Below are 24,748 nucleotides of genomic sequence, written 5' to 3'. Positions count from 1 at the left end.
ATACATTTAATGGCAAAGTCTAGTGTATAGTTACTGACATCCAAAGGCCCAATGAGACTGAAGACCAACACTTGTGAGCCACCATTGGTCACCTTTGAATATTGAGCTTTTTAAATATGAGAATCAAAGGTAAAAATCACAACAGGGAAGCCACAACACTCTGGTGTCCCATAATCTCCACGTCAGTCATACTGTTATATTTAACATTATCTTAATTAAATCAGTATCTCGGTAAGGAGGAAGAGATCAGCACCAAAGAGTAGCTTATTAGACCAGCAGCATAACAAAAGACCTTGGGAAAGTCTGATGTTTGTTGAGTTAACTGCATTCATTGTTAATCTTTTTGACGTGTTGCTGTCCAGGAGAGAAGTGTATACGAACCTGAAGACTCTGTATCCAACACATGCTTGTGCTGAACACGTGGAGGCCTTCAGACTGCTGGAGAAACAATGCCATTACAACAAAGACAACATCCCCCAACTTGAGGATGTCTCCAGTTTCTTGAAAGGTTTGCACTGGATTAAATTTTGAAATATAGTCATAAAGATATAAGGTAGGGTCCTCCCAAAAAAATTCTAAGTGTTGAATTTGCATCAAAACTGAGTAAATCCCGCTGATATTTTTAGCGGGATTTTCAAAATGAATCTCCCACACTCTGTGCACTGCAGAGTGCACTCGTGTGAATTTCCGCTGGAGAGGCCAGCAGCATGGCGCTGAGCGGGCCACTGCGCATGCACCAATCTATGAGCAGCGAAATTGGCACATGCGCAGTAACCCCCACAGTGCCTGCCTCCAGATCACTGGCTAGCTCGATCACTGGCCAGCCTCGTGACCCCACATTGCTGCCCCACCGATCCCCCCACTGCCCAATTGCTGGCCACCCAGATCTATCCGGGCCGGCCCAACCCCCCTGGCAGGCCCAACCCCCCTGGCAGGCCAACCCCCACCTGCAACCCTGACCCCCACAGAAGGCCAACCCTCCTCCAGGGGGCACTTACCTCCGACCTCTTGGGTGGGGCTTCATGGCCCTCCTTCACTCCAGAGGAGCTGGGCCGCCAACTCCCCGCAAGTGTGGAGCTTTTGTAAACCCCCCCTGGAGTGAAACACTCCTGGGGAGTGGGGGATCCACTAGCAGGCCCGGAGACTTCAGTCCCAGGGCCCAATAATTACATGGAAATTCTAATTTCCATCATTTATACAGCTCCGCATCAATTTCTGGCGAGGAGCTGACGGCACTGGAAATCCGGCAGCCAGAGACACGCGGTGGCCGTGGTGTCCAGCGTGGCCACCGACTCAAGCAGAGGCCATTTACACAGTCTTACATTTAACTTACATTTATATCTCACATTTAACATATAGTAAAACATCCTCAGGCAGTTTGCAGGCGTGTTATCAAACAGCAAATTGATACAGCATATAAAGGAGACATTACAACAGGGTCATAGTTGGTCAAAGAAGTATATTTTAAGCTGGGTCTTAAAGGATATGGAGAGGTAAAGAGGTTCGAGGAGGGAATTGAGGAACTTAGAGCATAGAGAGTTGAAGACATGGGTGCCAATGTTGGACTGAAGAAATTTGGGATGATCATAAGAAATAGGAGTAGGCCATTTGGCCCCTTGAGCCTGCTCCGCCATTCAATAGGTTCATGGCTGATTTATTAGTGCTTCAACTCATCAACTGAAACTCACTATTTGAATCTATAGGCATTATCCTGTATCATGACTTGGAACATATTTTGATTTGATTTATTATTGTCATATGTATTGGTATACAGTGAAATGTATTGTTTTTTTGCATGCTATACAGACAAAGCATACCATTCATTGAGTACATAGGGGAGAAGGAAAGGAGAGGGTTCAGACTACAGTGTTACAGTCATAGCTAGGGTGCAGAGAAAGATCAACTTAATATAAGGTAGACCCATTCAAAAGTCTGATGGCAACAGGGAAGAAGCTGATCTTGAGTTGGTTGGTATGTGATCTCAGACTTTTGTCTTGTTTTTCCTGATGGGAGAAGGTGGAAGAGACAATGTCCAGGGTGTGTCGGTCCTTGATTATGCTGGCTGCTTTTCGAAGGCAGTGGGAAGTGTAGACAGAGTTAATGGATGTGAGGCTGGTTTGCGTGATAGATTGGGCTACGTTCACAACCCTTTGTAGTTTCTTGCAGTCTTAGTCAGAGCAAGAGCCATACCAAGCCATACCAGTGAAGACACTGGTCCTCTGAGAGCCTGTAGTCTCTCTGCAGAGTGTAGTGTCTTTTCCTACCACATACTGGAGCTGTTAATGTTTGTCTTGTTCTGGTCCATGCACAGCAACAGGTCTCTCACCTGCCTGGACCACAGGCTACACCTGTCCCTGGACAGCTGCCTTCCTCTGTCTCTTTCTCCTCCTTTCCACCTCCTCCATTTTGTACAATCCCCAAGGAGACAGCAAGCTCTGGTTCCCCTGCTGAAGTCCTCACTCTCGAGGATATCCTGTCTCTCAGTCACCTTCCCTCTCACTGTTCTTGTTTCTTCTGGCAGCTTAGAAACAGTGAATAAATAAAGAGTAATCAATTCCAAAGGGTCCTTCACCAGTAAACTCTGCTGCTTAAATGGTCCCGTTTGCTGCTCCTTTCAGTAGCACTTGTTCCATCTTCTCATATCTGGTGGAAATCAGTCCCAATGTTTTCCCATGTGTCTACTGAAAATGGAGGGACAATGTAAGATTACAGTCAATAACAGGCTCAATAGCTTATTAACTCCTTTTGTTCAAAATGGCAAGCAAGCTTCCAATTTCAGTGCCCGCTCGCCTTCCATAATATCAGAGACTGGCAGGATGACACAGGATTGCCAATCTGATATCATCACGCTGTATTTTGTATAAACGCTGGGAGTGAGGTAGGGGTGGGTCCAATTTGTGGCTGTAAAATCCAGCCCAGATAATTCACTGGTCCCAGATGTGGAAAAAAATCAATTCCATGTAGGATACAAAGCTGTCAAACTGGAGTTATACTTGGTTCAGGTCACACTGATGGTAACCACAAAGGACTTTTGTGTACACGTGCTCGGACATAGGGTCAGACATCTGCCCACATGCTGCATGGTGTTGGAAACCAGAAGCTAGAAGTTAGAAGAGGATTGTCAGTTTTCTCATAAACTAATCGAGAAAAACAAAGTTTTTAAAAGTTCCCAGAAGCCATGCTTTCTCATCAGTGCATGCCAGAAACCTCATGCCAGTATAACAACACTTCAAATGATCTCAGCTTTAGTGACGTTAGGGCTGCTACCATGAACCCTGGCCTCAGAAAGGCAAAAGTCTGCCAGGTTTTTCCTTTGTTAAGAATATAACATAGGAACATAAGAAATAAGAGCAAGAGTAAACCATTCGGTTCCTCAAGCCTGCAATCCCATCAAATACAATCATGGCTGACCTTCCAACTTGACTTAGCTTTCTAGCACATGCCTCCTTGGTTTAGATTCCCTAAGAGATCAAAAATCTATCAATCTCAGTCTTGAATACATAAGAATATAAGAACATAAGAACTAGGAGCAGGAGTAGGCCATCTGGCCCCTCGAGCCTGCTCCACCATTCAATAAGATCAAGGCTGATCTTTTCGTGGACTCAGCTCCACTTACCCGCCTGCTCACCATAACCCTTAATTTCTTTACTGTTCAAAAATGTATCTATCCTTGCCTTAAAAACATTCAATGAGGTAGCCTCAACTGCTTCACTGGGCAGGGAATTCCACAGATTCACAACCCTTTGTGTGAAGAAGTTCCCCCTCAACTCAGTCCTAAATCTGCTCCCTCTTATTTTGAGGTCATGCCCCCTAGTTCTAGTTTCACCCGCCAGTGGAAACAATTTCCAGAAAAAGACTCATTTACCCCCCACTTTGCTTTCTGTTAGTTAACCAATCCTCTATCCATGCTAATACATTACCCGTAACACTGAATATTCTCAACAACGGAGAATCCACAATCTCTGCATTAGAGAATTCCAAATATTGGGTGAAGAAACTTCTCCTCAAGTCAGTCCAAAATGATTGACACCTTACCGCGGGGCTGAGCCCCCTTCTTCTTGATTCCCCAGTCAGAGGAAACAGCATTTGATGCCTATCCTTTCAAACCCCTTCAGAATCTTTAATCTTTCAATTAAATCTCCTAAACTCTAGAGAATCGGCCCAATTTACTCAGCCTCTCAACCCAGGAATTAATCTAGTGAACACTTTGGCTGAAAGGGGTTCAGTTCAATGCTGATCAGCAATTGTGCCTGAGGCATCAGGAGAGCTGTCTTCAAGTTGTTGGTGGACAAAACTTTGTGTCAAAAAGAGGAGCTGCAGGAAATTTTTTTTATTCATTCCTGGGACATGGACATCGCTGCCTGGCCAGCATTTATTGCCCATTCCCAGTTGTCCTTGAGAAGTGGAGTTTGCACATTCTCGCCGTGTCTGCATGGGTTTCCTCCGGATGGTCTGGTTTCCTCCCACAGTCCAAAGATGTGCGATTAGGTGGATTGGCCATGCTATATTGCCCCTTAGTGTCAGGGGGACTAGCTAGGGTAAATGCATGGAGTTAAGGGGGTAGGGCTTCTTGAATCACTGCAGTCCATGTTCTGTGGGTTGACCCACAATGCCGTTAGGGAGGGAACTCTGAAGAGTGCAGTTGAACAGAGGGATCTGGGAATACAGATACAGAGTTCCCTAAAAGTGACGTCACAGGTGGATAGGGTCGTAAAGAGTGCCTTTGGTACATTGGCCTTTATAAATCGGAGTATCGAGTATAAAAGTTGGAATGTTATGGTAAGGTTATATAAGGCATTGGTGAGGCCGAATTTGGAGTATTGTGTACAGTTTTGGTCACCTAGTTACAGGAAGGATGTAAATAAGATTGAAAGAGTGCAGAGAAGGTTCACAAGGATGTTGCCGGGACTTGAGAAGCTGAGTTACAGAGAGAGATTGAATAGGTTGGGACTTTATTCCCTGGAGCGTAGAAGATTGAGGGGAGATTTGATAGAGGTGTATAAGATTTTGATGGGTATAGATAGAGTGAATGCAAGCAGGCTTTTTCCGCTGAGGCTAGGGGAGAAAAAAACCAGAGGGCATGGGTTAAGGGTGAAAGGAGAAAAGTTTAAAGGGAATATTAGGGGGGGCTTCTTCACGCAGAGAGTGGTGGGAGTGTGGAATGAGCTGCCGGATAAAGTGGTAAATGCTTTTAACATTTAAGAAAAACTTGGACGGGTTCATGGATGAGAGGGGTGTGGAGGGATATGGTCCAAGTGCAGGTCAGTGGGACTCGGCATAAAATGGTTTGGCACAGACAAGAAGGGCCAAAAGGCCTGTTTCTGAGCTGTAATTTTCTATGGTTCTATGGTTCTATGGATAGGCCCAGTACTCACTTTATATTGTTCCCTTGGCCTCATTATCACTCAACTGGTGATTGGTGCCACCTGATGGACATCCCCACGCAGCTCATTGGAAAAGAGGGTTCAACCAATAGACCGTTACAATGCTGGCAATGGTTCTTCAAGAAGCAGAATAAAATGGGGCAGTGAGTGGGCAGGTGGATGGAGGGAAACTGGGAGGGAGTGATCAGGAGGATCAGTGTGGTGCAGGGCAAACAGTGGCCATCAACAACCTGTACAGTTTGAATGTGAGAAGCTCTCCTCCCAGCTCCACATTATGGTAAGAATTTTTAATCCTTTCCAGTGGATGCCCACCATGGCCTCTTCAGCAAAAGCTTGTTAGACTGCATGTAGAGCTGTTGTTCCAGAATGCAGCTGATGCCATGGCTCGCTGGCTCACTTAAGCAAACCAATATTGCAGACTGGGCCTCAAACAGACATAGGCCCCTTATTTGCAAATGCAGATTTGATAACACTTGTTTCAGCTGAGGCTCCTGATCTCCTATTTTTTTGCCCATACAATGAGTGTGTGTTTCTTCCCTGCCATATTGGAGGCTCAGGCAATGATTTAGTGCCAGAAAAATGGGCACATCTCACCGAATTTCTAGGCCTCTATATTCCCTGTATCAATTTTATCTGCTTACAAACTGAAAAAAATCAAAAGTTCAATTTTTCCGCAACAAAAGAGAAAACTGCTGCTAATTTTATTATTATGCATTGTGATTTAGTGTAACAGTTGTTCCATGTTTGTCTGTGCCAGAACACACAGGATTTCAGCTGTGGCCTGTTGCTGGGTTACTTTCGGCCCGGGACTTCCTGGCAAGCCTCGCTTTTCGAGTTTTCCAGTGTACACAGTATGTAAGACATGCCTCCTCGCCAATGCACACCCCTGAGCCGTAAGTAGATGGATTAAATAAACACAGGTAGCAAGTTTTGGAAATGAATTACTGAAAATTTGTAATGAAATAAGAAAGTGCTGGAAATGCACAGCGGGTCTGTCAACACCTTATGATTTAGCCAGAAGCCGTGTTCATTTTCTTTATGGATGCTGACAGCACTTTTATGTTCTTATTTCTAGTTAGGAATATCCGTGCCATTGTTGGGCAAGATGGACTGAGCCGTGATTGTTTCTTTGTGTGTAATGCACAGCTCTTAAAAATCATCAATTTAAAACGTCTGATGTTGATACTTGTGCAAAATGTTTATTTTGGTAGCTTTCATTCGAATTGCTGAGTTTTAGATTCATAGAATCCTACAGTACAGAAGGAGACCATTCAGCCCATCGAGTCTGCACCGACCACAATCCCACCCAGGCCCTACCCCCTTAACTCCATGCATTTACCCTAGCTAGTCCCCCTGGCACTAAGGGGCAATTTAGCATGGCCAATCCATCTAATTCGCACATCTTTGGGCTGTGGGAGGAAACCAGACCATCCGGAGGAAACCCATGCAGACACGGCGAGAATGTGCAAACTCCACACAGACAGTGACCCAAGCCGGGAATCGAACCAAGGTCCCTGGTGCTGTGAGGCGGTAGTGCTAAGCACTGTGCCACTGTGAAAAGTAAACACAGTAGATAGAGAGCTACAAATAGCTTCAATCCCCATGGACGATAGGGAGTGGAAAAATTAGCCCGGTCCTACTGGATGTCCAGGGACCTTCACAGAATAACTGGATTTTGAATGAAGGGCGAATGCAGATGGGCCTTGGTTGGGACGTTTTTCATCACTGACCCAGGGTAACTCTCGATTTTGAGCAATAACATGTTATATTGGACTGATGTCAATGGAACTGAACATTGGCAGAGGTGCTTGACAGAAGATGAGCCAATATTGTACAGTTGTCTAAAGTCAAAATTATGCTCTCACTGTCTAAGCTCACTTTTCAAGAGCTGCCATTTAATTGAAGCACCTGAGGACAACTGGCACCTGTGGAACCCACATTTTATCCAGCATCATCAAAGAGTTGGGGAGAAAAGTGGGAGAAAAATGTTCCGAACTGGTATGGTCCAGCCAGGTCATCAAAGTTGCAGTGGGGGAACATGTGGCGAACAGTGGCCACAATTCCGTAAGTTTTCGAATACTCATGGAAAAGGACAAGTGTTGTCCTAAGATTAAGTTACTAAATTGAGGGAAGGCTAACGACAGGCAGATTCGGCAGGATTTGGAGGCTGTTGTTTGGGAGAGGCTGTTTGAGGGTAAATCCATATCTGGCATGTGGGAGTCTTTTAATTGCAGGACAGGCATGTGCCTGCGGAAAGGAAGGACAGGAAAGGCAGGATTCGGGAACCGTGGATTACCAGGGAAATTGCGAATCTAGTCAAAAAAAAATGCAGACGTACATTGTCTTGGCAACTAAAAACAGATGAAGCATTTGAAGAATACAGGGAAAGTAGAAAATAACTCAAACAGGGAGTTAGGAGGGCAAAAAAGGGTCATGAAATGTCCTTGGCAGGCAGGATTAAGGAGGATCCCAAGGCATTTTATACATATATTAGGGACAAGAGGGTAGCTAAAGAAAGGACAAAGGAGGGAAATTATGCATAGAACCACAGGATGTGGGTGGGATCCTTAATGAATATTTTGCATCAGTATTCACAAAGGAGAGGGACACATTGATTGATAGTGTCTCTAGAGCAAGTCATCATTACGAGGGAGGAGGTATTAGGTATATTTAAAAGCATTAAGGTAGACAAATCCTCAGGGCCAGATGGCATCTATGCCAGATTACTGAGGGAGACAAGAGAGGAAACTGCTGGGCCTCTAACAGAAATCTTTGTTTCCTCGTTGACCACAGGTGAGGTCCCAGAGGATTGGAGGATAGCCAATGTTGTCTTGTTATTTAAGAAGGGTAGCAAAGATATCTCGGGTAATTATTAGGCCAGTGAGTTTGACGTCAGTGAGAGTGAAATTGTTGGAGAAGATTCTTAGGGATAGGATCTATAGACATTTGGAACTGAATGGTCTTATTAGTGACAGATAGCACGGTTTTGTACGAAGGAGTTCACATCTCACTAATTTGATTGAATTTTTTGAGGAGGCAACAAAAATGATTGACGAGGGAAGGTCCGTGAATGTTGTCTACATAGACTTTAGGAAAGCATTTGACAAGGTCCCTCATGGCAGGCTGGTGCAAAAGGTTAAATCACACGGGATCAAGGGTGAACTAGCGAGGTGGATTCAGAACTGGCTTGGCATAGAAGACAGAGGGTAGGTGTGGAAGGGTGTTTTTCTGAATGGAGGTCTGTAACTAGTGGTGTTCCACAGGGATCAGTGCTGGGACCTCTGTTGTTTGCAATATATATAAATGACTTGGAAGAAAACGTAGCTGGTCTGATTAGCAAGTTTGCGGGTGATGCTGAGATTGGCGGAGTTGCGGACAGTGATGAAGATTGTCAGAGAATACAGCAGGATATAGATAGACTGGGAAATTGGGCAGAGAAATGACGGATGGAATTTAATCCGGACAAATGCAAGGTGATGCATTTTCGTAGATCCAATTCAGGTGGGAGCTATAAAATAAATGGCAGAACCATCGGGAGCATAGACACGGAGAGATCTGGGTGTGCAGGTCCATAGATCCTTAAAAGGGCAGCACAGGTGGAAAAGGTGGTGAAGAAAGCATATGGCATGCTTGCCTTCATTGGCTGGGGCATCGAGTATAAAAGTTTTCAAATTATGTTACGTTGGTTAGGCCATATTTGGAATACTGTGTCCAGTTCTAGTCACCATACTGCCAGAAGGATGTGGAGGCTTTGGAGGGAGTACAGAAAAGGTTTACCAGGATGTTGCCTGGTATGGAAAGTATTGGCTACGAGGAGAGATTGAATAAACTGGGATCGTTCTCCCTGGAAAGACGAAGGCTGAGGGGCGACCTGATAGAAGTTTATAAAATTATGAGTGCATAGATAAGGTGAACAGTTGGATACTTTTTCCCAGGGCAGAAATAACAATTACAAGAGGGCACAAATTCAGGGTAAGGGGAGGGGAAAGGTTCGGTAGAGATGTGCAGGGGAAGTTTTTTTACACAGAGGGGGCCTGGAATGCACTGCCAAGTGAAGTGGTTGAGGCAGACATGTTAGCGACATTTATCTGGATAAACACGTGAACAGGTGGGGAATAGAGAGATACAGGCAGTTGGTCAAGATAGGATAACGTGATCGGCACAGGCTTGGTGGGCCGAAGGGCCTGTTCCTGTGCTGTACTGTTCTTTGTTCTTTGAAATAACAACAACTTTTCATTGCAGGGGAGCCATTTAAATTCTTGCTCTTGGAATTTGGAGCATGTTGGAATGTACATGCAAAGGGATGTTGTTTATTTTCATGACAAATTTAAAAAATAATTCCAGCTCTTCATTCCACAAGCTGTGTAATTGTGGTAAACACACTTATGTGGGTCAGGCTCTCCTGCAGACCTTTAGCCCCTCAAACAACAGCCGCCTTCATGGTCAATATTTTCCTCTAGTTTCTAGTTGTTCACAGTGGATATTTGTGTCCAAGAAATGTGAGTTAGGAAGTTCAGGATCCAGTCGCAAACGGAGGTGCTGAGGGCCAGGCCACGGATCCCAGATCTCTGTGTGTCATAGAGTCATAGAGGTTTACAGCATGGAAACAGGCCCTTCGGCCCAACTTGTCCATGCCGCCCTTTTTTTTAAAAACCCCTAAACTAATCCCAATTGCCCGCATTTGGCCCATATCCCTCTATACCCATCGTACCCATGTAACTATCTAAAAGCTTTTTAAAAGATAAAATTGTACCCGCCTCTACTACTACCTCTGGCAGCTTGTTCCAGACACTCACCACCCTCTGTGTGGAAAAATTGCCCCTCTGGACACTTTTGTATCTCTCCCCTCTCACATTAAGCCTATGCCCTCTAGTTTTAGACTCCCCTACCGTTGGGAAAAGATATTGACTATCTACCTTGTCTATGCCCCTCATTATTTTATAGACCTCTATAAGGTCACCCCTCAATCTCCAGTGTGTTTATGCTCTTGATGGTTCTGCCATTTATTTTATAGCTCCCATCTGAATTGGATCTACTAAAATGCATCACCTCGCATTTGTCCAGATTAAATTCCATCTGCTCCGCCTTCGACACTATTATTCCCACAAAACACATCTCCAAACTCTGTGGCCTAGGCCTTGGCACATTCCTCTGCAATTGGATCCTGAACTTCCAAACTCACAGACCACAATCAGTAAAGATAGGCAACAACACCTCCTCCATGATCATCCTCAACACCGGTGCCCCACAAGGCCCCTTATACACCTATGACTGTGTGGCCAAATTCCCCTCCAATTCGATTTTCAACTTTGCTGACAACACCACCTTAGCGGGTCAGATCTCAAACAATGACAAGACAGAGTACAGGAATGAGATAGAGAATCTGGTGAACTGGTGTGGCAACAATAATCTCTCCGTCAATGTTAACAAAATGAAGGAGATTGTCATTGACTTCAGGAAGCCTAAAGGAGAACATGCCCCTGTCTACATCAATGGGGACGAAGTAGAAAGGGCCAAGAGCTTCAAGTTTTTAGATGTCCAGATCACCAATAACCTGTCCTGGTCCCCCATGCCAACACTACAGTTAAGAAAGCCCACCAACGCCTCTACTTTCTCAGAAGACTAAGGAAATTTGGCATGTCAGCTACGACTGTCACCAACTTTTACAGATGCACCATAGAAAGCATTCTTTCTGGTTGTATCACAGCTTGGTATGGCTCCTGCCCTGCCCAAGACCACAAGGAACTACATAAGGTCGTGAATATAGTCCAATCCATCATGCAAACCAGCCTCCCATCCATTGACTCGGTCTACATTTCCCGCTGCCTCGGCAAAGCAGCCAGCATAGTTAAGGACCCCACACACCCTGGAAATTCTCTCTTCCACCTTCTTCCTTCGAGAGAACGATACAAAAGTCTGAGGTCATGTACAACCGACTCAAGAACAGCTTCTTCCCTGCTGCTGTCAGACTTTTGAATGGACTTATCTTGCATTAAGTTGATCTTTCTCTACACCCTAGTTATGACTGTAACACTACATTCTGCACTCTTTCGTTTCTTTCTCTATGAACAGTATCTTTTGTCTGTATAGTGCACAAGAAACAATACTTTTCACTGTATGTTAATACATGTGACAATAAATCAAATCAAATTTTCCCATCAAAACAGTTTAATGATATTTAACTAGCAGGCAATGTGATTGGCATATGAGTAATTAATCTAATAGGATTAATATTAATTTGTGAGAGGACTCATTATCAACCAAGACAAGGAACATTATCAACCCATTATCAACCAATGAAAGAAACAATAGCAGCTCATCACTTTTAAGTCAGGAAACATCTAAATGTGACTGCATAGACCTTGACAAGCTCAGACAATACTGTATGTCTGGTAGTTTGAGATATCAGGGAAATTTGGTCTGGTATACTGCTTAAGAACATGAAGCATAAGAAATAGGAGCAGAAGTAAGTCATTTGGTCCTTCAAGCTTGCTTCACCATTCAATGAGATCATGGCTTATCTTCGACCTCAATTCCACCTTCCTGCACAATCCACCCCCATATTCCTTGATTCACTTAGTCCCTAAAAATCTGTCAGTCTTTGTCTGAATATATTCATCAATTGAGCATTAAAGCTCCATTATGGTCTGTTGGCTGTTGTCTCACACAGATCTTAATCCCATAACTTTGTTTCAGCTGCTTCTGCCTGTTCAGCAAAAAGATTCGCCCTTGCAATCAAATGCCATGCATGGACCTAACTACCCAATTGTCCAAATGTTGGGTATTTGAAACTGTAGAGGTGCATTGTGACCACTCAACAGAATTTAGTGAAATCTCTCAATGAGGAAGAAGGGTAAAGTAGTAAAACTTTTTAACCAAAGCTTTACCCTTTGAAACGGAATCTGGAAACTGGAACCCTTGTTAAACTGGAGTTTATAGGATTTGATAACTTATGGCTGCACACTACTGCTGAGTTCATTCTCCACCACCACCACTCCCCCTGCACAACTGCCAACTACAGATAGTGTTGACAAATGAATGACTGACATAAAGGAAAGCCCATGGACATAAAAGGCCAGTGTTTATGGGGAAATGTATAGAAAGGGTTTCAAATTGGTGTCATAACCCTCTGCAAGAATGATACCCAGAGCTTTGGAAATTAAAGGTTTCTGCAAAATTTGTGGATTCTGATTTGGTAGATTTTTCAACTGGTAAATCACCACAGTCCTTCACTCCTTTCATATTATCTAAATTTAAATAACACTTTCCTTCTTAAGAAGTAGGATGTGGCAAATCACAAACCAAAGATTCAGTTTGAACCTATAGTAGATTTATGAGCTGCTCTTGTGTAATGGGAACGGTTGTCTGATAGACTGAACTGGGCATTGTGTTGGAGAGTAGCTTGAATAAGATTTTATCTAGCCCTGGTTTCAAAACTCTACCAACTCAGGTTGGCACAGGGAACTGAGAGATTATGAATGTCAGAAAAGATCTGAATAAGGTGATTTCATAGACGATAAAAGACTGTTGATTATTGCCTCATTCCCCAAGTTGACTAAGAATTGAATGGGCTTTTCCAACTTGAATATCTCAAAGCTATGAAATGTGAGAAGGCCTGACAAGGCAGGGAACCATAGCAGTCAATAGTTGGCATTTGGGGCATTAAACTCTGCCCAAAATGCCAAATGGACATTGCCATTGGAAGGATACTTATTGCCAATAATGTCCTAAGAAGTATTTGGAAACTGGTTCAATCCAAATGCAGGAACTGCAGAGTTGTTGGAAGAAACTTGCAGGGACCTGATCTCTGAGAAAATCTGTGGCAGTTATAACATTGTCTGAAAGCAGAATGATGTGAGAACAATTGAGTGAAGCTTTGTTAGTGTGTCTCATACTGATTTCTACTAAACAGGGGTTTGAGTTTGGTAATTGCTGCATGAGAACGACCCACCAATGAACAAAGCTGGTATGAGTAGGATGAAGGTCAACGTTAGCTTGAAACCAGAAGTGGGAGTTGAAAGAAACTTAGTTGTACCAGTAGGATGGTAGTAAGAGTGGGTCAACTGAAGCAACTGGACAGGTAAGGCTGGGAAAGAAAGGTGATCACTTTTACAACATCAATTTGACATTAGCACAAGACCATTGGAGGAGTGAGGGGAGTTGTGGCATTTACCCCAAAGGGGATTTTCGTCAGCGCTAATGGGGAGGACATCACTAAACCAGGAAAGGCAATAGAAGTAGATCACAGTCAATTTCACACAATCGATGCACTCCATGTGTTTTCACATTTTTTACTTTGTCATGGTTATTCGTTTGAAGGAAAAACCTAAGGAAACAGTAAGAAGCCAAGGCAGAACTGACAACTATTATCATTATTGTGATCTGAAACAGGCATTTGATAGACATCATATACATCGTGCCTGGTACTGATGATTGAGTTTGACACTCTTAGCACTGCTTACGTCTGAGTGAGCTTTCTTCATGATTTTGTATTGTCTGTTTTCTTTGTCTTCTGATCTAAAAAGAATGGGATGGACTGATGCAGAATTATTCTACCTAGCTTGATAACCAGGACCAGAAGCTGCGATAATTTAGACAGTATCAGACAGTGCAGGAAGCAATAATGGAAATCGCCAAAATGAACTGATGACACCTGTCATCTTTTAGACACATTGGAATTGTCAATCATATATAAGCAATGAGGATTATATTTTGTATGCTAAAAATGCAACCCCCGAGAATCAATATGGTGAGATACATACTCTCGCTGTCTGGAGAAGGAAAATCAGTACAAGATGACAAAATTTCCCTTATATCAGGAGAGTTTCCCTAAAATCATGAACTTACCCATCCTGGTTCCAAGCTGGTACCAACCTTCACCACACTGAACACAATTTTAACAGTTGAGTTATAACATATGGCTGGGACTTGCATATTGTTAACTGAACATGAGATGACCCACTCTGATGAGAGTGAATACATTACAACAATCACACTTTATAATTGCTTTTGATTTTCTTTGATGGAATGTTCCAAAGGGGCTTGGAAGTAAGTGCTGTTACCACACAGATGTAAGTACTTATCTGAAAATAACTGATGAATGGGGGAAAAAATGGATGTGGTAATCTGAAGTGGGAGATGAAAGGATGAAAGGAATTTCAGTTCTCCAACATCCCTCCATTCCTTCTCTTTCAAGGTCACTGACACCTTATTGCAGGTACCAGTGACCCTCCAGTAACTCATCCAAGTGCCCATTATTCAAATGCAAGCCTTGATATTGTGGAAATGGTCTATTTTACTGTAGTGGGCATCACAGTCAGCCTTTGTCATTATGTGATACTCTAAGAGTATTTTTAACAGAGAATCTTCCATAAACACATTACTGAGGCCAATTATAGTACTTCAGTTGCCATCCTGGCTGAGATCAGCTAATTTAACACAGAGCAGGAAATGAATCTTATGTTGTGTATGGTTAATACTATGGAACATGAACTTCTTCATTAAGCCATCAGGGAAGATGTCGTATTATATTGTATATTAATCAATAGATTGTGGGTATCAGTCACAGTAGACTTACACTACCAATAGTGACAATTAATGTTTACCTCCCCTTTAATTATTCAAAGAAGTGTAAGAACTCCTTGATGGTTCATTGGGCAATGCATTATCTGCTAGTGAGCCACAACAGATCAGAAAAGACCCACGTTTGATCCTTAGCGTTGTGTTAGCTGATCTTGATGTGGAGATGCCGGCGTTGGACTGGGGTAAACACAGTAAGAAGTTTAACAACACCAGGTTAAAGTCCAACAGGTTTATTTGGTAGCAAAAGCCACTAGCTTTCGGAACAGGCTGTCCCTTCGTCAGGTGGGTGGGAGTTCTGATCATAAACAGGGCAGAAAGACGCAGAGTCGCTGAGCAGAGACTGATAGCCAGGTTCCGCACACATGAGGACAGCCTCAACCGGGATATTGGGTTCATGTCACACTATCTGTAACCCCCACAACCTGCCCGGATGTGCAAAATCACACTAGCTGTCCTGTCTGGAGACAATACACATCTCTTTAACCTGTGCTTAATGCTCCCTCCACTCACATTGTCTGTACCTTTAAGACTTGATTAGCTGTAAAGACTCACATTCCAATCATTATTCATGTAAATTGAGTTTGTGTCTTTGTGCCCTGTTTATGATCAGAACTCCCACCCACCTGATGAAGGGACAGCCTGTTCCGAAAGCTAGTGGCTTTTGCTACCAAATAAACCTGTTGGATTTTAACCTGGTGTTGTTAGACTTCTTACTGTGTTAGCTGATCTTAGACAGATCAACGGTGAGACTAATGCAATTGTTCTTGATCACTTTGTGCAAAGTAGAGAGGAAACGGGATCAGCCATGGTTCCCAATGTTATCCAATTAATTCTACTGGAATGTGTACGTTAGTTACATGCAGGTTATGTATGACATCCCCAAGGAGAGATAACCTATCAATATTCAATCCTGAAATTCCAAGGGAATACAAGGGAAGTACTCTGCTGGTGCAAGCATAGCAGAACAGAACCCTCAGCAAACCAACCCCAACGTTACCTCACCCACCCTGCCAACAATGACTCCCATACCACATTTTCCTTTTCACCTACTGGCTGGAGTCATTATCCCAAATCACAGAGTTGGGGTTATTGGTATTACCAGGGTTTATTTATCATGTGCAACCTGTCTGCAAGGGTATGTCAGCAATGCCAGCCAGGAATGACAACCCTGCTTTGAAGCATCACCAAGCAGAGGGGAAGATAGTGAAGAATTCACAAAGCTCTTTTCTTTATTTTTTCTGCTCCCATGGAATGAGCAGGTCCTATGCAGAAGGTTATTCCTGGGATTTACATCACTCTTCCCTATGAAGTTTGAGGGTTCCTAAGGCTTTCAGTTGGATTCATACCAGCTCCAACTGAGATTTCTCGGGAGCAGGAAATTCTTAGCCACCCCTTCCTGACTTACTGGGGAAAAGCAAAACATCCACGCACAGGACTCTGCTGAAATTTAAAAGACTGGTGCAAGGAGGGCAGAATTGTGGCTGCCCCAGGTGGAAATCAGCCATTGTGCCTGTATACAGCCCAGAGATTTCAGAGCTTTGCTTTCTAGCCTCACACCTGGACAAGGGACTCATGGGCATGCGATGCCAGTGGCACTAACTGTCCCATAGGCTCATAGTCTGCAAGAGGAAGAGAAATAAACAGCATCATGAAGAATTGCTCATTGTAGAACATATTGATTAAGATAGAGGAATAATTTATAACATTGGTTGACATTGATCTTCTCACTCTTTATATGTAGGGATTGCTGCCATGAGCTGCTGGGACATGTGCCCATGTTGGCTGACAAGACATTTGCTCAATTTTCTCAGGTAGTTCCATCTTCCTTTGTTGTGAATATTTATCATGTACAGTAACAGACAATGGAGTTCTCCTTAGATCAGAGAACATTGAAGGGAGAGTTAGCAGAGGTGTTCAAAATAAGCAAGGTTTTGATAGCTTAAAAAAGAAGAAACTGTTGCCATTGACAAAGGTTCTGAAATGAGAGGACAGGGATTAAAGGCAATTTGCAAAAATAAGGAGAACATGTTTTTACACAATGAGTTGTTATAATCTAAAATGCACTGTCTGAAAGGGGAATGGAAGCAAATAATGTTCAACAGATAATTGGATAGATATTTGAAGGGAAAATATTTACAGGGCTATGGGGAAAGGGCATGGGATTGGGACTAATTATCTGATGATCTGTGAGATTTTGATCATATCTTGAATTATGGAGCTGCTGTATTTTTCATAACTATTTTGTTGTTTCAGGATGTTGTTCTATGTACCCTGCAAAAATCAATGGGATAAATTTTATTACACTGGCAACCCCAGCACATTACTGAATTTCTTACAGATAGAAACTATTCATTGATTTAAGGAACCAGTCAAATTTTAACCTGTGTGTTATGATAAATGTATTCTATTCACGAGACATATTAAGGTAATTGTAATTTTCGAGCAGCTATAGCATCAGAACTGACACAGAAGTTCTTCCTTACAACTGGGATATTTACAGTTAACCAACCCAACTGCTAAAGACTCCACATTGTGATATTGTAGAATAGACAGTCAACTTCAATTACTGGAGCTACTTAAATACCAACCGTCTCTTCAAAACCTTTTTGTTGCCCCCTTGATCATTACCTTTGAACACTGAGTAGACATGGAATTCATTGTCACGTAGAGACTGTTAATCAGCTAATGTCCTTGCTTCTCCCTTCCCCATAATCCTTAGGACACAGGGATGAGGAGGCTACAGTTCTAGTAATGGACACAGGTTGAGTACCTATTCCAAACATTAAAACTATAGCGAGCTAATGGCATAGAGGTTGAAGCTGGGAATGAGAATGCACTCATATTTGAGAAGAATCTTGAGATACAGGGACTATTCCATTGGAGCAGAGAAAGCTAATGTGAGATTTAATAAAGACTTTTAAGATTATGAAGAGTTTTAAAGAAAGAACAAAGAACAAAGAACAATACAGCACAGGAACAGGCCCTTCGGCCCTCCAAGCCCGCGCCGCTCCCTAGTCCAAACTAGACCATTCTTTTGTATCCCTCCATTCCCACTCCGTTCATGTGGCTATCTAGATAAGTCTTAAACGTTCCCAGTGTGTCCGCCTCCACCACCTTGCCCGGCAGCGCATTTCAAGCCCCCACCACCCTCTGTGTAAAATATGTCCTTCTGATATCCGTGAGAAACCTCCCCCCCCCCCCTCACCTTGAACCTATGATCCCTCGTGAACGTCACCACCAACCTGGGAAAAAGCTTCCCACCGTTCACCCTATCTATGCCTTTCATAATTTTATACACCTCTATTAGGTCACCCCTCATCCTCCGTCTTTCCAGTGAGAACAACCCCAGTTTACCCAATCTCTCCTCATAACTAAGCCCTTCCATACCAGGCAACATCCTGGTAAACCTCCTCTGCACTCTCTCTAAAGCCTCCACGTCCTTCTGGTAGTGTGGCGACCAGAACTGGGCGCAGTATTCCAAATGCGGCCGAACCAACGTTCTATACAACTGCAACATCAGACCCCAACTTTTATACTCTATGCCCCGTCCTATAAAGACAAGCATGCCATATTCCTTATTCACTACCTTCTCCACCTGTGACGTCACCTTCAAGGATCTGTGGACTTGCACATCCAGGTCCCTCTGCGTATCTACACCCTTTATGGTTCTGCCATTTATCGTATAGCTCCCCCCTACGTTAGTTCTACCAAAATGCATCACTTCGCATTTATCTGGATTGAACTCCATCTGCCATTTCTTTGCCCAAATTTCCAGCCTATCTATATCCTTCTGTAGCCTCTGACAATGTTCCTCACTATCTGCAAGTCCAGCCATTTTCGTGTCGTCCGCAAACTTACTGATCACCCCAGTTACACCTTCTCCCAGATCGTTTATATAAATCACAAACAGCAGAGATCCCAATACAGAGCCCTGCGGAACACCACTAGTAAGAAGTTTAACAACACCAGGTTAAAGTCCAACAGGTTTATTTGGTAGCAAAAGTCACACAAGCTTTCGGAGCCACAAGCCTCTTCTTCAATGGTTCCAACCATTATTCATGTAAATTGAGTTTGTGTCTTTATATGCCCTGTTTGTGAACAGAATTCCCATTCACCTGAAGAAGGGGCTTGCAGCTCCGAAAGCTTGTGTGGCTTACCAAGTAAACCTGTTGGACTTTAACCTGGTGTTGTTAAACTTCTTACTGTGTTTACCCCAGTCCAACGCCGGCATCTCCACACCATGAACACCACTAGTCATAGGCATCCAGCTGGAAAAAGACCCTTCCACTACCACCCTCTGTCTTCTGTGACCAAGCCAGTTCTCCATCCATCTAGCCACCTCCCCCTTTATCCCATGAGATCCAACCTTTTGCACCAACCTACCATGAGGGACTTTGTCAAACGCTTTACTAAAGTCCATGTAGATGACATCCACGGCCCTTCCCTCATCAACCATTCTAGTCACTTCTTCAAAAAACTCCACCAGGTTAGTGAGGCATGACCTCCCTCTCACAAAACCATGCTGACTATCGTTAATGAGTTTATTCCTTTCTAAATGCGCATACATCCTATCTCTAAGAATCCTCTCCAACAACTTCCCTACCACGGACGTCAAGCTCACCGGCCTATAATTTCCTGGGTTATCCTTCCTACCCTTCTTAAATAACAGGACCACATTAGCTATCCTCCAATCCTCTGGGACCTCACCTGTGTCCAGTGACGAGACAAAGATTTGCGTCAGAGGCCCAGCGATTTCATCTCTCATCTCCCTGAGCAGCCTTGGATAGATTCCATCGGGTCCTGGGGATTTGTCAGTTAATAGGTTAAATAGGAAAAACTCTCATTCAGGAGTCAATAATGAAGGATCATTCGTTTAGAAGTGGAAGAGAGAAGGTTGCTAGAGAATGGGCTACTTAAGAAATGCTGATCAAGATAGGGACTCTGATTTTTTTTTAAGGGAAAATAGAATAAATATATGAAGCAGAAGAAGATTGCATAGCAATGGGAATAGTTTTGGAGTTTGCTAGAGAGTTCCAAGAATTGTCCTTGCAATGATGAAGGAATGGCAAAAACTGTCCAAGTTAGGATGGTGACATAGAAGGGAACATTGCGCTAGTGGTGTTCCCATGCACCTGCTGGGCAGGATTTTACAGTCTCGCTCCTCCCAAAACCTTAACATCCCACCCAAGGTCAATGGACCTTCCCATTGTCCACCCCTCGCCCGCTCCGATTTCCATGGCGGGTGGGGCGGTAAAATACCGTCCACTGTCTTTATCCTGGAAGTGATGGAAATCACCAGTTTTGCACTGGGAAACAGGTGATTAGGCTGTTTGAGAGTCTCAATGTTATAGGACATAGAACATAGAACATTACAGCGCAGTACAGGCCCTTCGGCCCTCGATGTTGCGCCGACCAGTGGAACCAATCTAAAGCCCCTCTAATCTACACTATTCCAATATCATCCATATGTTTATCCAATAACCATTTGAATGCTCTTAATGTTGATGAGTCCACTACTGCTGCAGGCAGGGCCTTCCACGCCCTTACTACTCTCTGAGTAAAGAACCTACCTCTAACATCTGTCCTATATCTCTCACCCCTCAATTTAAAGCTATGTCCCCTCGTGCTAGCCATCACCATCCGATGTTGGAGAAACATGGCTTCCTGAATAATAAAGAAAGTTTCAGTGAATGGGCAGTGTTTATTTTTTTGCCCATGATTACAATAACTTCTAATTCTTTCTGTCACCTCAGAATATTGGCCTTGCCTCCCTCGGAGCAACTGAAGAGGAAATTGAAAAGCTCTCCACGGTTAGCTTTACAATATTCACACCTGTATGCAATTCATGTTGATTGTTAATTTAAATTCTCAAATAAGCAATATAAAGCAAACACCACGCAAATTACCTCATTACACCCCCACACAGCACTGAACAAAGCTGGGTAATTATTCTTTGTAACCTGTCTTTTGCAGTTATATTGGTTTACTGTGGAGTTTGGACTGTGCAAGGAAAATGGTGAAATAAGAGCATATGGAGCTGGTCTGCTGTCAGCCTATGGTGAACTAATTGTGAGTGATGTGTACCTTTTTTTAATCTCAAAAATAATTTTTCCAGCATAATATTCTTTTTTTTTCAACTTAACTTCAAAGAGATTTTCAAAAGTGACCTTTTCGTTTTCTGGTTCTTTCCCAATGTTTCACCTGATTTACATGAAGATTTATCCTGAATTCCCATAGTTTTGAGTTTGACTTTTGCAAGTTTACAACACATTGTAGGGGTTGGCACAGTGCACTGGGATGCTACCATTCTTAAAGAGGTTGAAGAGATTGGTCAGGCAGCCCCATTCCCATCAGAATGCAGGTTGACTGCTGTGAACTTGGTTATTGTGTAATTTTCAAGCTTTCTCCTGATAACCTGACTTGTTTGCAATCTCTCTGGAATCTTTTACAATGATTCTTTTACAACGATTGTCAAAACCTCACAAATGGGTCTGGTCCCTCTCACCAGTATTGGAAAAGTACTGGAGATTCTTGGGTAATTATTGATTAAGTCTGCCTCACACTGATGTCAAAGTCATTGATTATCCCTTTTTGGAGAGTGTATGTTGTCCATATCTTCCCTTTAAATGTCATAAACATTCAGAATATTTACTATATTATAGTAAACTGTAGATCAACTATTGTGTTGATCTTCAGTTTCACACACATTTGCAAATTTTAGGGCTCTTACCCGATTGCCCTCTTAATGAGGCACTCCTCCTGCCGTGTTTCGCCCCACCATGTGCTTCAGGTAAAGAAAGCATTGGGTTTGGTTCTGATGTGCCAATATTCAAATAGTTTGCTATTGTGAGTTTACGCATGAAGGATTGTGTGAATTTGACAAGATACTAGGTGACTGTTTGCATTCCTGAATCTGTAACCCAGCTAGACGTGAGAAATCAGTACCTGGAGCGTATTTCAAAATGCATCTGTTTTGGGCGATTTAGAGAGCAGGAATAAAGTATTGCTTTTTTGTATAACGAGCAATATTCCATGTGGCTTCGGAACTTGCTAAAAATGAAAATCTGCATGTCCCTTAATGTATGGAAGTAGATAGCAAACCTGCGATTACACTTCAACCAATAGCTAAGGTTGGCTGATTTTCATCTGACATAAATGTTTTGTACACAGCACGCTCTGTCTGGTGAACCTGAGCTACGGGAGTTTGACCCCAACGCTACTGCAATTCAGCCCTATCAGGATCAGACTTATCAACCAGTGTATTTTGTATCTGAAAGCTTTAGCGATGCTACAGACAAACTGAGGTAAGCGGCTCTGTCAAACTGCGGCAGTGTAATTCCTGTCCAGTTTGTTAAAACCAAAACATCAGCATTCATCACCCAGATGAGTTACCAAAGATGTCTCTTCTACTCATTAACACCTCAGTTGTAGATCAGATTGTGTTACTGGATCAGTCATTCAGGGGCTCAGTTTAATAATCCAGAGAGGAGGAATTCAAATCTCACTATGGTAGTTTCTTAAAAATTGGAAATAAAAAACTGCTTCTGGTCAACATGGCCAAGGAACTGTTGGATTTGTGTAAAAACACAGCCATTTTACTGATGTACTTTGAGGAAGGAAAGCTGCCACCTTTACCTAATCTGGCCTTCATGTGACACCTTTCCTGCACTGACGTGGTTAAATCGTAACTGGTCTCTGAATAGGTTGAGCAAGCAAATCAATTGTATTAAACATAGAAAATAGGAGCAAGAGTAGTCCATTCGGCCCATCAAGCCTGCTCCACCATTCAACATGATCATGGCTGATCCTCTGTCTCAATACCATACTCCCACTCTCTCCCTATACCCCTTAATGCCTTCAGTGTTTAGAAATCTATCTAGTTCAAGCTGTTCAGCAATTCATGAATAAAGCCCATCAATTTTCTTCAGAGCAACTGAAAATGGGCATTAAATTTGTGTGACACAAACCTCTTAAAATAAAAAAAAATACGTTATTCCAATCATCATTCTTTATTGGATGTGCTCTCCTGTCTCACATAGCACCATTTTATATCTGTATAGAATTATAGAATCCCTACAGTGCAGAAGGAGGCCATTCAGCCCATCGAGCCTGCACCGACAACAATTCCACCCAGGCCCTATCCCCGTAATTCCACATATTTACCCTGCTAGTTCCTCTAAACCTAAGGGACAATTTTGAATGGGCAATCCACATAACCCGCACATCTTAGGACTGTAGGAGAAAACCAGAGCACCCGGAGGAAACCCATGCAGACACGGGGAGAATGTGCAAACTCCACACAGACAGTCACCCAAGGCTGCAATTGAACTGCAGCCTTGGGTGACTGTCTGTGAGGCAGCAGTGCTAACCACTGCCACCGTGCCACTGTGAGGCAGCAGTGCTAACCACTGCCACCGTGCCACTGTGAGGCAGCAGTGCTAACCACTGCCACTGTGCCACCCAACTTCATTGTATCAGTGAAGCAGTTATGTGATTTTAAAAATGTAAGTGTTGAGATAATGGGTGAGGACAAAGATGGGCTCAACCATGATTCTCTTAGCATAGGCAATGGCTTCAGGAGAAGAGCATTAATAGGAGACACTTGGAGGGAAAAATTAAGATGAAAGGTCAGTCCTTTACGCTATGCACCCTCAGCTGATGAAAAAAATCAGGAAGCAGTCAGCAGAGGAAATGACCACAATTCTTCAATCATCCATCTTTCAAATTTCGCCAGGTAAATTGGAGGATATCAAAATTAAAAGAAAAAAAAACTTTATTTTATATAAAATTACATTTATATAATGCCTTTCCGTCTCAGGACATTATCAAGTGTTTTACAACCAATTACGTACTCTCAAAATGTAATCTCTATAATAATATACTATTATAGAATATAGTAATTTTCCACAATGGAAAGGTGACTAAACAAAGGAGAACAACCCTTTCTGTTGTTGGTTACTTCCTCAATAATCCTAAATTTGTCAAACACAACTTGCTCCTTAATTTTATCTTAAATTTTCACAGTTCAAACTGTGGATGTTATGCTGCTTGATCAGGATCATTTTGGAAAGTACAATCTTGTGTAATAAAAATGTTGTCAATACACTGAATCCAGCATTTAATCATTTGAATCAAACATTTGTACTGACCATTAGTCCTGACAGAGTTTGTCTTTTGTGTTTGCAGAAAGTATGCAGCGAGCATTAAGAGGCCATTTTCCGTGAAATATGATCCATTTTCCAAGACCATTGAAGTACTGGATAATCCTCAGAAAATCAGGAAGTTGCTGGACAATCTGAAGGACGAGTTGAAGATGCTGGCTGATGCACTGGATGTATTCTCCTAACCTCTAGCTCTGCACATGTCACATAATACAGATGTGTTCTGTCTATATTACTGCTGCATTGTAAGCTTCATCATACATCTGTCAAACTTCTTAGCTTTCATTTGGATGTAGCATTGTGTCCGCAGGCACTATTGTAAAGTTCAAGCAATTGAAGGGTTTGCTTCATTTTATTTTATGGATTCTATTTCCTGTGCCCCCTGAATAGTGGAATGTTAGAAATTGGTCTTTGCCATACCACAAAATGGGCTCATAGTGAACTGGCAGCCTACTTAACACAGGTAAAGAAAATGGGAGCGGTGTTAAAATGCTATCAATTTCTTTATCAGCCTGTTTTGCAACATCCCCCACCCTGGTTCCAAATTATGTAAGTAGCCAGGCCTGTTTGAATGAATAAGGGTCTACCCTTTGTGCTGACTCGTCCCCAATAATGTTCTTA

General features: G+C 42.9%; 1 protein-coding gene across 2 annotated transcripts in view; it reads left to right on the top strand.

Moving 5' to 3' along the window:
- Positions 1–24,312, top strand: part of th (tyrosine hydroxylase) — a 72,028-nt gene extending 47,716 nt beyond the window's left edge. For both annotated transcript variants that reach the window (XM_078221233.1, XM_078221232.1), the window contains exons 7-13: positions 363–508; positions 6,142–6,277; positions 16,708–16,777; positions 20,720–20,776; positions 20,940–21,035; positions 22,137–22,270; positions 24,153–24,312. In XM_078221233.1, the coding sequence (XP_078077359.1) occupies positions 363–508; positions 6,142–6,277; positions 16,708–16,777; positions 20,720–20,776; positions 20,940–21,035; positions 22,137–22,270; positions 24,153–24,312 (799 nt within the window). The remainder of the gene's footprint in view (positions 1–362; positions 509–6,141; positions 6,278–16,707; positions 16,778–20,719; positions 20,777–20,939; positions 21,036–22,136; positions 22,271–24,152) is intronic.
- Positions 24,313–24,748: the final 436 nt, after the last annotated feature.

This window comes from Mustelus asterias, chromosome 9 (genome assembly GCF_964213995.1).
Source record: "Mustelus asterias chromosome 9, sMusAst1.hap1.1, whole genome shotgun sequence".
In the NCBI taxonomy this organism is placed as follows: Eukaryota; Metazoa; Chordata; class Chondrichthyes; order Carcharhiniformes; family Triakidae; genus Mustelus; species Mustelus asterias.
Note: the sequence above shows the minus strand (reverse complement) of the source record. Positions and strands in the feature narration are given on the sequence as shown.